The sequence below is a fragment of the Aethalodelphis obliquidens genome, unplaced genomic scaffold, assembly GCF_003676395.1.
Source record: "Aethalodelphis obliquidens isolate GAN/ISIS:26980383/991018 unplaced genomic scaffold, ASM367639v1 scaffold27, whole genome shotgun sequence".
Taxonomy (NCBI): domain Eukaryota; kingdom Metazoa; phylum Chordata; class Mammalia; order Artiodactyla; family Delphinidae; genus Aethalodelphis; species Aethalodelphis obliquidens.
Window position 1 is genome coordinate 951,152 of NW_020837971.1, and position 12,275 is coordinate 963,426.

The following is a 12,275-nucleotide window of genomic DNA, read 5'->3' on the forward strand; positions in this document are numbered from 1 at the left end:
CTCCAAGAGGAAGATATAACAATTGTAAATATTTATGCACCCAACATAGGAGTACCTCAATACATAAAGCAAATGCTAACAGCCACAAAAGGGGAAATCGACAGTAATACAATCATAGTAGGGGACTTTAACACCCCACTTTCACCAATGGACAGATCATCCATAATGAAAATAAATAAGGAAACACAAGCTTTAAATGACACATTAAACATGATGAACTTAATTGATATTTATAGGACATTCCATCCAAAAACAACAGAATACACTTTCTTCTCAAGTACTCATGGAACATTCTATGGATAGATCACACCTCAGATCACAAATCAAGCCTTGGTAAATTTAAGAAGATTGAAATCGTATCCAGTATCTCTTCCGACCATACCGCTATGAGACTAGATATCAATTACAGAAAAAAAAACTCTAAAAAATACAATCACATGGAGGCTAAACAATACATTACTAAATAACCAAGAGATCACAGAAGAAATCAAAGAGGAAATCAAAAAATACCTAGAAACAAATGACAATGAAAACACTATGACCCAAAACCTATGGGATGAAGCAAAAGCAGTTCTAAGAGGGAAGTTTATAGCAATACAATCCTACCTGAGGGAACAAGAAAAATCTCAAATAAATAACCTGCGCTTACACCTAAAGCAATTAGAGAAAGAAGAACAAAAACAACCCAAAGTTAGTATAAGCAAATAAATCATAAACATCAGATCAGAAATGAAGGAAAAATAAATGAAGGAAATGATTGCAAAGATCAATAAAACTAAAAGCTGGTTCTTTAAGAAGATAAACAAAATTGATAAACCATTAGCCAGACTTATCAAGAAAAAAAGGGAAAAGACTCAAACCAATAGAAATGAAAAAGGAGAAGTAACAACTGACACTGCAGAAATACAAGGATCATGAGGGATTACTACAAGCAACTGTATGCCAATACAATGGACAACCTGGAATAAATGGAAAAATTCTTAGAAAATCACAACCCTCCGAGACTGAACCAGGAAGAAATAGAAAACATAAACAGACCAGTCACAAGCATTGAAATTGAAACTGTGATTAAAATCTTCCAGCAAACAATAGCCTAGGACCAGATGGCTTCACAGGCGAATTCTATCAAACATTTAGAGAAGAGCTAACACCTATCCTTCTCAAATGCTTCCAAAATATAGCAGAGGGAGGAACACTCCCAAACTCATTCTATGAGGCCACCATCACCCTGATACCAAAACCAGACAAAGATGTCACAAAAAAAGAAAACTACAGGCCAGTAACACAGATGAACATAGATGCAAAAATCCTCAACAAAATACTAGCAAACAGAATCCAACAGCACAATCCTACACCATGGTCAAATGGGGTTTATCCCAGGAATGCAAGGATTCTTCAATATACGCAAATCAATCAATGTGATACATCATATTAACAAACTGAAGGAGAAAAACCATATGATCGTCTCAATAGATGCAGAGAAAGCTTTTGACAAAATTCAACACCCATTTATGATAAAAACCCTCCAGAAAGTAGGCATAGAGGGAACTTAGCTCAACATAATAAAGGCCATATATGACAAACCCACAGCCAACATCATCCTCAATGGTGAAAAACTGAAAGCATTTCCACTAAGATCAGGAAAAAGACAAGGTTGCCCAATCTCACCACTCTTATTCAGCATAGTTTTGGAAGTTTTAGCCACAGCAATCAGAGAAGAAAAGGAAATAAAAGGAATCTAAATCAGAAAGAAGAAGTAAATCTGTCCCTGTTTGCAGATGACATGATACTATACATACAGAATCCTAAAGATGCTACCAGAAAACTACTAGAGCTAATCAATGAATTTGGTTAAGTAGCAGGATACAAAATTAATGCACAGAAATCTCTTGCATTCCTATACACTAATGATGAAAAATCTGAAAGAGAAATTAAGGAAATACTCCCACTTACCATTGCAACAAAAAGAATAAAATACCTAGGAATAAACCTACCTACAGTGACAAAAACCTGTATGCAGAAAACTATAAGACACTGATGAGAGAAATTAAAGATGTACAAACAGATGGAGAGATATACCATGTTCTTGGATTGGAAGAATCAACATTGTGAAAATGACTATACTACCCAAAGCAATCTACAGATTCAGTGCAATCCTTATCAAACTACCAATGGCATTTTTCATAGAACTAGAACAAAAAAATTCACAATTTGTATGGAAACACAAAAGACCCTGAATAGCCAGAGCAATCTTGAGAAAGAATAATGGAGCTGGAAGAATAAGACTTCTGGACTTCAGACTATACTACAAAGCTACAGTAATCAAGACAGTATGGTACTGGCACAAAAACAGAAATATAGATCAATGGAACAGGATAGAAAGCCTAGAGATAAACCCATGCACATATGGTCACCTAATCTTTGATAAAGGAGGCAAGAATATACAATGGAGAAAAGACAGCCTCTTCAATAAGTGGTGCTGGGAAAACTGGACAGCTACATGGGAAAGAATGAAATTAGAATACTCCCTAACACCATACACAAAAATAAACTCAAAATGGATTAAAGACCTAAATGAAAGGCTAGACACTACAAAACTCTTAGAGGAAAACATAGGCAGAACACTCTATGACATAAATCATAGCAAGATCCTTTTTGACCCACCTCCTAGAGAAAGGGAAATAAAAATAAACAACTCAGACCTAATGAAACTTAAAAGCTTTTGCACAGCAAAGGAAACCATAAACAAGACGGAAAGACAACCCTCAGATTGGGAGAAAATATTTGCAAATGAAGCAATGGACAAAGGATTAATCTCCAAAATATACAAGCAGCTCAATATCAAAAAGACAAACAACCCAATCCAAAAATGGGCAGAAGACCTAAACAGACATTTCTCCAAAGAAGATATACAGATTGCCAACAAACACATGAGAGGATGCTCAACATCACTAATCATTAGAGTAATGCAAATCAAAACTATAATGAAGTATCACCTCACACCAGTCAGAATGGCCATCATCAAAAAGTCTGCAAACAATACATGCTAGAGAGGGTGTGGAGAAAGGGAACACTCTTGCACTGTTTGTGGTAATGTAAATTGATACAGCCACTATGGAGAACAGTATTGAGGTTCCTTAAGAAACTAAAACTAGAACTACCATACGACCCAGCATTCCCACTACTGGGCGTATACCTTGAGAAAACCATAATTCAAAAAGAGTCATGTTCCACAATGTTCTTTGCAGCTCTATTTACAAAAGCCAGGACATGGAAGCAACCTAAGTGTCCATCAACAGATGAATGGATAAAGAAGATGTGGCACATATATACAATGCAATATTACTCAGCCATAAAAAGAAACGCGATTGAGATATTTGTAGTGAGGTGGATGGACCTAGGGTCTATCATACAGAGTGAAGTAAGTCAGAAAGAGAAAAACAGATACTGTATGCTAACACATATATATGGAATCTTAAAAAAAAAAATTATGAAGGACCTAGAGGTAGGACAGGAATAAAGGCTTAGTCATAGAGAATGGACTTGAGGACATGGGAGAAGGGGAAGCTGGGACGAAGTAAGAGAGTGGCATGCACATATACATGCTACCAAATGTCAAATAGCTAGCTAGTGGGAAGCAGCCGCACAGCATAGGGAGATCAGCTTGTGCTTTGTGACCACCTGGCGGGGTGGGATAGGAAGGATGGGAGGGAGTCGCAAGAGGGAGGGGATATGGGGATATATGTGTACATGTAGCTGATTCACTTTGTTATATAGCAGAAACTAACACACCATTGTAAAGCAATTATACTCCAATAAAGATGTTAAAATAGTATATATATATTTTATATATATATATATATATATATAGTCTGGAAGCAAAAAATCTTTATTCTTAGAAAATCTATGTGTTTTTCTTAAGTAGATGCTTATACATGGTGACATTATAATTAGCATGAACATGGTTAAGAAGGAGTTTTAATACTATTTCTTACTGGAAAGAAAATAGTTCAGAATTCGAACTTTATTTCCTGTATTTTTAGAAATGGTAACACTTAATGTGTTGAAAATTTTAAGTACTTTATATTCTCAGTTAAGGGATTTTTGTATTTATCATTTTTCTTTAGAAATACTTTTTTTAGTGAGCAAGAAAATACCAATGTAATACTTAGCTATAGGAATGATAATTTTAGGAGTTAACACATTTCAGCAATTTTTGTCAAGATGATATATCAAAACTGTATTCTCTCTGATATTAGTTTTTTATTTAAATTAAAAATGCTTATGCAAGCAAATCCATTTAGGAAACATTGACTTATGCAAAGTTACCTAAGAGCAGGATTTTCATCGCCTTTAATAAGCTTAAATGCTTTATAACTCACCAAGAAGGGATATGCAAAATTTCCCAAACATTTGATTTTAGATCCTTCTTTGCTGGAGAATCTCCTGGGGTGGTGATTTGTCTAATGCATTTTAGGACATGTCACTTTAGAATGTGCTTTATACAATTACAACCTTTAGAAGTTAATCATGATATTTCAAATATAATAATTTGTATATAACTGCAAAAATATCTTCCAACTTGCTGTGTACTTACAAAAAAAAATAAAGTCTTCAGAAATATTCCAAGTAGTTGTGCTATATATTGATTTTGCTTGTTGAAGACCTCATTCTTCTATGTGTCATTGAGAATAACATGAGAACATTTCAAATTTTATTCTATCTGATATTTAAATCTACACCTATAAAAATTTAATTTTGTTCTGTCTTATTTGGCTAGCAAAATGGTAGGTTCAAATATCCCTCATGTTTCTGTATATGTAATAATGCGTCTGTTTTTATATTGCCTTCCTTGTTTAAACCAGGTGCCTATTCTTTAAAAACTGTATAAATAGTAGTATTCCTTCTTTTCATTCAGATATTTTTTTCAGGGCCTTTGTTTTTGACAAAGCAAGAAAGCGATGCCTCTGGTTCCCTTTCAATAGCATGTCAAGTGGAGTGAAAAAGGAGTTTGGCCATGAATTTGACCTCTATGAAAACAAAGGTAACTTCCTTCTCCCTAAATATTTCGTAATGAAACCAGTATAAAATATATGTAATTGCCTGCCACAGTGCACTTTCTAACTGATTTTTTCATTATATCATGGATCTATTATGCAGTCAATTCATCTATTAAGACAGATGACACTACTGCCTTGACTATTTTCAGTATGGTACTTTAAAGAGAGCTTTTCCCAAATTTTCCATAGTTAGATTATCCCTCCCCTCTTTGTTTATTTCTAGTAACATCTCCCGGAACTGATATTCTCCACAGTCGTTTTAGAAAGTGCCACCTTAAGTTATTAGTTTAAGACATTTTATATAACAGCAAATTTTGAGTTTACTAAAGTATTCTAAATTTTAATAACTTTGGATAATTAATCTAAGTTATAGTGATGATTGCTGATAACAACAAAACGTGGAGGTTTTGAAAAATTAGTTGGATCTATTCCTAGTTACATACTTTTAAAAAATCTTTGAAAGAATTGAGACCATATTATTAATTTGTCTACTTCGGTAGTTTGATATTATATTCACAAGGTGTTTAGTTTGTTCAACAGTGGATTTATAATAATAAAATAATTGAAGAATGTTTACTAAATGTGTATTTTACAGAATAAATCTCTCATTACACAAAATAATAATCATGAATTATGTTTATGATAATACTATTTATTTCAATTTTAATGTTTTCTTAAATCATACTGGGTTTTTTATTAAACTTAGGTATTTAGTAATATACACAGACATTTCTTTGTTAATAGGGAAAATGTTTAAATGAAATTAAAATTAATTCATGTTAGAAAATAAGATGATCTCTATACACCCCAATAATTCTGTAAATCCTAAACATAATTCATAATCTAGTATAAAACCATCTTTAATCTTCTAGGTTGCTAACAACTGTATATACTATTATTGGATAGAAATATACAGCTTGTTTCAATTTGATTGTCCTATAATTTAGCAGCTGATCTGTTAGCAAAAATATGAAAATAATAATCAGCATAATGTAATTATCACATACACACACATACACAAAAACCCACACAATTTTACTGATATAAAGACAAATCAGTTATTTCCATTATCTTAAAGTAACTTTTTGAAGTCAATATAGGTTTACAAATTTTTGTTTTTAATATGTTCTTAAAATGGTCTGTGAATTTGAGCAAATCATTATGCTAAATTAAATTTGCCTGTCCAGTTGAGTATATAGAATAATCTACATTAAGTAGGTAGACTAATCTCTACAGTTATCCAGGTATATACTCACAAAATTAAAACTCCTCAATGGTCTTTTTTGTTTTGGATTACTCTGAAATGTATTATTTTGAAAATATTAGTAGAACTTTTAGGCAAGAAATTTCAATATGATTTGTGATGGTTTATAAGCATTACTTAAAGATTTGCATGGAATTTTATCATTTTTATTTTTAATATACACAGCAGATATGTTACACATAGTGATAGCATTTTTCTCTGCTTTCTTCTGATAGACTACATTAGAAACTGCATCATCGGTAAAGGAGGTAGCTATAAGGGAACAGTATCTATCACTAAAAGTGGCATCAAATGCCAGCCCTGGAATTCCATGATACCACACGAACACAGGTAAGAATAGCATGAAGAAAAGAGGATAGAGCCTCTCTTTTATAGGTTTGTTACCAATCCCAGGTTAGTGCTTCAGAATAATCCTACACTTCTATAATAATTTAGCCAACTCTGCAGAAGTGTATTAGGCCAAAGCTTATCTGAATTTGTAACTGCTATTTAGCCAAAGAATAAAAAAATTATCATTAAGATGTAGCCTAACATTTTTTCACCTCAAAACCTCAATTTATAGATCTTGGTGTTTGGGAAGAAATAATAAAAAAATAATTAAAAAAAATTTTCCCCTCTCTTTGCCTGCGAAGAGGCACAGCACTCTGCAGCTGGAGTGGAGAGGTTGCCTGTGATAAGTTGGAGATGGAACAGATTCTGATCTTACATAACCAGGGCCCAAATGTTCTTTAACCATGGTGGTTCTCAAACTTGACTGCACATTAAAATCACCTGCTACAAGCCCTTAACAAATCCTACCACCCGGTCGTCAACACAGACCAATTAAATCAGAATCACTTGGCACCAGTATTGTTTTAAAAGTTCCCCAGGTGATTCTAAATCACAGTCAAAATTGAGAACCTCTGCTAAAAATTCATGCCTCAGATTGACCAACTTTCCCATTTCACCTAGTGCCTAATGACTAGAGAAAACTTCTTATTCCTTGGAAATTAAATGTCTATAGTGAAGAGAAGAATTGTGTTCATTATAACAGATGAATGCTATTTAAAGATGAGTAAACATAATATCCATAGGCTCATTAGTCTGAGAATTTTAATCATCATGGAGGAGAAATATAGATATCTACTCACTAGAGAGCCATATATAGCCAGAGTTTTTCAAGATTTATTTCACAAAGAATTTTAACAGGAACTAAAGTAGTTTAAAACAGCTCTCCCTGGTTATTAGATGAATTGGAAGACTTAGTTTACCATGTGCCAAGTAGCTTGTTGAGCAGTATACCTGGTTTATCTCGTTTAGTCCTCTCAAGAACCACAAAGTAGGTGATTTTATTAGTTCTATTTTTTATATGGTGAAACTGAAGAGCAAAGATCCTTAGTAACTTTTCAAGGTCATGCACGACTAGCAAGTGGTATGGCCAGAATCTGAGGCCAGCCAGTGTCACTCTGTATCCTATGTTTTAACAACCCCAGGGCCTTAAACACCCAGCAAATCAGTAGGATACATGCTGTGACCTGTTTTTGCAATAGAGGTAGTAACTTGCTTGATGAATCCACTTTTTATTCCATTTCATTCATTTGGTGGGGGGCAAAACTATGCAAGATGATTTTACTTCAGTAAACAGAAACGGAGTTCACTGGCTCACATAAAAAGAAAAAGAGTTGGTTGCTCTACACTGGAATCAAACCTGTGATTTTGGCCTTGTTAACAACAGCTAGTAAGTGTCCAAGCAGATCAGCTTTACGGTGTTTCAATAACAGAAAACAACTAATTTTTCCAAATTCATTACTTATGAATTACATGAGTACCTCCAAAACGTAGTTTTATCTTTACATTACAAAACAAACAATGTAATTGGTTTTGTCCTCTCATAAGGATTTGCATGGTGTCACTTCCTGCATAGTGAGGAAAACATTTTGCTTAAATAGATGGATCTAAGTTTTTCATGAACAAAGGAATGGCGTTTGAAATCAATCCTACCCTAGTTGAGGAGAGTGCACTGGATGACCTACTAGAGGTCTTATTTCAACCCAAATTCTCTATGATTGTCATTCTCTGCTACAGGAGTACATGTGAAATAGATCTCCCTGGGAACTGGCTTCCCAGTCCAATCAGCTATTTTACCAACAAACATTTCCTTGTGATATAAAGCTTTAGGGCTGAGAGGACCTTGTACATTAATCAATTTTTTTTTATTCAATGGGAGAAACACATTTTCATCAATTAGCAACTTATTGGAATATCTACATGCTAGATTAATACTTTTAAGTGTTAACTAAAGATTAACTCTATGGAAAATTGAAAGAGAAATATGTATCTATATACATCTGTCTAGAGGAGTGATTTATTGTCAACTCCCTAAATTGAAATATTTTACAAATGGCTTAATGGGAAGATGATGATAGATGATGAAATTAGTACAGAAGCTTAACTAGAAAATCAGGTGACCTGATATCTACATCTATATCCTTCACTGGCCACCCAGCATTCATTAAAGAAGCAGATGATGGAATGGATCAAGTTTCCTATGAACACAGTTCATATTAAAAGAAAAGAAAAGGTGGCCAGCACCCAGAAGATCTAATTTATGTTTCAAAGTATATTTGGATATAACTCAATTTTAAATATTCCTTCACTTATCTCTCTAAAAATAAAGCCTTGCTCACAAGGACAGAGAACCAAAAATAGTATATATGTGAGTAAAAGTTTATTACAGAGCCTATTGACTGGCACAAGGTGTGTGTGTGTGTGTAATAGGTTCTCATAAACGTGTTGAATGAACACATAGAGTGCAAAGATCAGGGCTAGGCTTCATCGCTTGGTCAAGTATGGGATACTAAAGAAAAGCAGACTGAAAACTTCAGAATACAAAAGAAAACCAGTTAATCGGGGTAAAAAGTCATATACACCAAAGACTGAAGAGAAGAGATGACCCAGACTGCTCTTTACCCTGCATGTCCTAAAGAGGAATGTGATATGCATTGATATAGAATTGTGGAAAGCAGCACACATTTTTCTCTTCATTTTTCATTTTTATTAACTCCAGTGGGAAAACTTTATTCATCTTTTAACCATAGCTAGTTTTGATTTCTACTTTATCTCTTTCCCTTCCTACCTGCATTTTTCCTACTAAACTGTTGACTTATTCATTCACTACTTCATTTTTTTAAAATTAATTAATTATTGTCTGTGTTGGGTCTTTGTTGCTGTGCGTGGGCTTTCACTAGTTGTGACGACGGGGGGCTACTCTTCATTGCGGCACACGGGCTTCTCATAGTAGTGTCTTCTCTTGTTGTGGAGCACGGGCTTTAGGTGTGCAGGCTCAGTAGTTGTGGCTCACGGGTTTAGTTGCTCCACAGCATGTGGGGATCTTTCTGGACTGGGGCTCGAACCTATGTACCCTGCATTGGCAGGTGGATCCTTAACCACTGCGCCACCAGGGAAGTCCCATTCGCTACTTCTTCACAGCTTCTTCTTTGCTTTACAAATCCCCTGGAAAGGTGTGTGTGTGTGTGTGTGTGTGTGTGTGTGTGTGTGTGTGTGTGTGTGTGTGTGTGTGTGTGTGTGTGTGTGTGTGTGTGTAACAAAATCTCTAAAACTGTAGATATTTTATATGTGTGCATTTAACATGTGTTAAATCATTATTTAGTTTTTTAAACTTAATACATAAAATGATATAAAATGAAGGAGCTTATAATAATCTAATTCATTCCATTCATCTCATAAGTGAAGTTGAAAACCCGAAGAGTAAGTAAATTATCTAAGGGCTAGTGTCATATACTAGTCGAGTGATACATATGGGGCAACAATGTAGATTTTTGTGATCAACAATAACTTATTTTCAGTACTATACCAAGCTTTTTCAGAAAATAGAGTTATAGGGGGATTTTCTTAGGTAAATTTGATTAATGCGGTACTTTATGAAAAAAATATAAAGTAAAAGTCAGTTCTCATTCTATCAGAAAAATGAGTATTTCATTATAAATTTACTATGAAAAATTGAAGAACTGGCAAAGTGAAAGGAAATAATTTTCACACAATGGCACAAAGATTATCTTAAATTATTCTGGAATAATGGGGCTAAAACTAAGACAAAAGATATTTGTCCTTTGAAAATTACTGTTAGGAATTGTAAAGTCATGATAAGTTTTCATTATATTATAATTTTTGTCAGTCATAAGATGTAATGTCTAATATTTGTTCCCCAATATTTAAAATGCTAGTGAAGTAGGGATATAAACTCTTTATGTAAAGACATTTTGGCATTTCATGTTTATAATACTTAATAGATATCTTGAAAATGTTTGGTTAGTAGTAAGTCTCTTGGACTCTATTTTTGACCAATAATTTACATTTTCTGAGCACTTAACTCTGGTGTATTTCCTGTCCAAATTAAATAATTTCATTGCAAAATGTTGCTTGGTACCCAAGGCATGTCCATATTTATTTTATGCCACAGCATAACAAAAATGATTATTTCTTAACTAGAGATTTCAATGGGTAGGAAACATATTTGAATGGTATTTACTGAGAGACTAAGATCTTTGGACTTCACTGTAATTTAAGTACCATTTAGATCTCAGAGGTCAGTAAAAGTAGAAATTAAGCTTTATAGCAAAAATTGAACTGAATATTGAAAATGTAACTGGATTTTCAAAAAGAAGTGCTTACTAATGTTACCTATAGATATATATTGTTTACTTATGCTTTTTTTGTGTGCAGTCTAGCAGACACTTGCAGCATCATTGAGGCCAAGGTCACAAGCAATACAAAAGAATAAAAAGGGCTTTGAACTCTTCTGCTCTTATGTTGAAGTACTGTGTGCTGGTAACAAAATTATAACCAGGGCATTAGACATTTTAAATGAAGGTAATATACTGCAGTCTGCATGCAATGGCCAACTATTATGAACTAAACCTGAAAGCACCAAGCCCCAGTCACAGGGAAAACTTTTAAAATTTTTAACGAGAATAAGCATTTCTGTTTTTTACTATGACAGTCTGAAGACTACTAAGTGGAGTGTGCTTAATAACAGATGGAGTTTATTAAGTGTCAATTACTCTCTCATCTCTTTGAACTTCTCAAAACAACCACATAGGTGTAAGATGTTATAAGTTATGGTTATACTCAGTGTATAGGTAAGCTAGTAGGCTGAAAGAGGCTAAATTGCCCGCTGGGGTTTCCAGTTAGTAAGACAGAGCTGAAATTTGAGTCCAGATTCAATTTGTTTCTAGACCCTTTGTTCCTGTTACTTTATCAATCTATTTCTCAATTGTGCAGAAAAATGGGGGGCTATCATTCATAAGAAAAGCAATAAACAAACAAATAATTATCTCAGATAAGCAGTGTAATAGTGAGATTTCAAGGTCTAGGGCAGTGTTTCTGCAGTCCTCTCCTAAGTGGCTTTCCTCAATCATTTGCTGCCTTTGAGTGGAACTTTGAAATTGTGGCTCAAACAATGTCAATTAGGCTCCAGAATGATTGGCTCTTAGTGAATCCAGAGATGAATCATTCTTAAGGCTGCTGAATACGAGAATTCAGTTAGGTAAATGTCTATAAAATTTAAGTATCTTAAGCATAGATGGAAATGACAGAATTCAAGTTAATATCTATGGAGGTCTGAGATAGAATAAAGGATTTCTCCACTTTTGGGAAAACATACCCACTAGTTAGTAAAATTAATAGCCCCCCCCAAAAGTTGCATGCTCTTATACTGTAATGATTATCATTTTAAAACTAGCTTTTTGCCTTCGAGCTATCGGGGTAAAGACCTACAGGAAAACTACTGTCGAAATCCTCGAGGGGAAGAAGGGGGACCTTGGTGTTTCACAAGCAATCCAGAGGTACGCTACGAAGTCTGTGACATTCCTCAGTGTTCAGAAGGTAAATGAACCTGAATGCCATGTGGGGCACTCTGCTCTCCCTTTGTGTAAAACTGCAACTCACATTAA

The 12,275-nt window shown here is 34.2% G+C and overlaps 1 protein-coding gene across 1 annotated transcript in view; it reads left to right on the forward strand.

Moving 5' to 3' along the window:
• HGF (hepatocyte growth factor) overlaps window positions 1–12,275 on the forward strand; it is an 81,958-nt gene that overhangs the window by 15,437 nt on the left and 54,246 nt on the right. Inside the window, exons 4-6 of the mRNA XM_027123785.1 lie at window positions 4,932–5,044; window positions 6,540–6,654; window positions 12,065–12,207. Coding sequence (XP_026979586.1) covers window positions 4,932–5,044; window positions 6,540–6,654; window positions 12,065–12,207 — 371 coding nt within the window. The remainder of the gene's footprint in view (window positions 1–4,931; window positions 5,045–6,539; window positions 6,655–12,064; window positions 12,208–12,275) is intronic.